General features: G+C 52.9%; 1 protein-coding gene across 1 annotated transcript; it reads right to left on the bottom strand.

Annotated features, from left to right (window-relative positions):
• Positions 1–12: 12 nt before the first annotated feature.
• LOC107988245 (teneurin-1-like) lies at positions 13–511 on the bottom strand (the record flags this gene model as incomplete). Its single annotated transcript, XM_017031134.2, has 2 exons — positions 357–511; positions 13–274 (listed from the first exon to the last, which is right to left on the bottom strand). A coding segment is annotated over exon 2 (237 nt), but the record flags the coding sequence as incomplete, so codon positions are not given.
• Between the last annotated feature and the right edge of the window lie 9 nt (positions 512–520).

Raw genomic sequence — 520 nt, forward strand, 5'->3', positions numbered from 1 at the left:
TGTGAAACATACCTGCAGCTCTGGGACGGCCGGTCCCTTCTCTGGACACGCTCCCATGTATCTGGGAAGCGGGTAGGGCAGGACGAGAGGATAGGGACTCAAAACGCTCCTGACGTCACATTTTGGAGGTTGAGTTTCTTCCCTGGACATGATCACGTGGTCCATGACGAGAAAGTTGTTGTAGGGTGTCCAGATGGTGCGTGTTTGTGGAAGAAAAGGCGGTCGTTGGAACATCAACGTCAAGGACATGGCGCCCAGAGTCACCAAGTCGAAGCTGGAAATAAGAAACAAAACAGAAGTCAATAAGAGCCACTTGAGACGAGACAAGTTGACAAGCTGCGTCTTTGTCCCCGTACCTTCCGTCCTGCCTACTGATGGTGTAACCGTACTCTGGATGCTGAGGGAAGGTGATGTTGACGCCGACCAGCGGAGAGCCGTCTTGTAAAGCGATGCTGCCTCTAATCACCGACACCCGGCTAGCCAAATACAGAGCAGGAGAGAGAGAGACAGAGAGAGAGAG

This window comes from Cynoglossus semilaevis, unplaced genomic scaffold (assembly GCF_000523025.1).
Source record: "Cynoglossus semilaevis isolate Cse_v1.0 unplaced genomic scaffold, Cse_v1.0 C18838891, whole genome shotgun sequence".
Lineage (NCBI taxonomy): Eukaryota > Metazoa > Chordata > Actinopteri > Pleuronectiformes > Cynoglossidae > Cynoglossus > Cynoglossus semilaevis.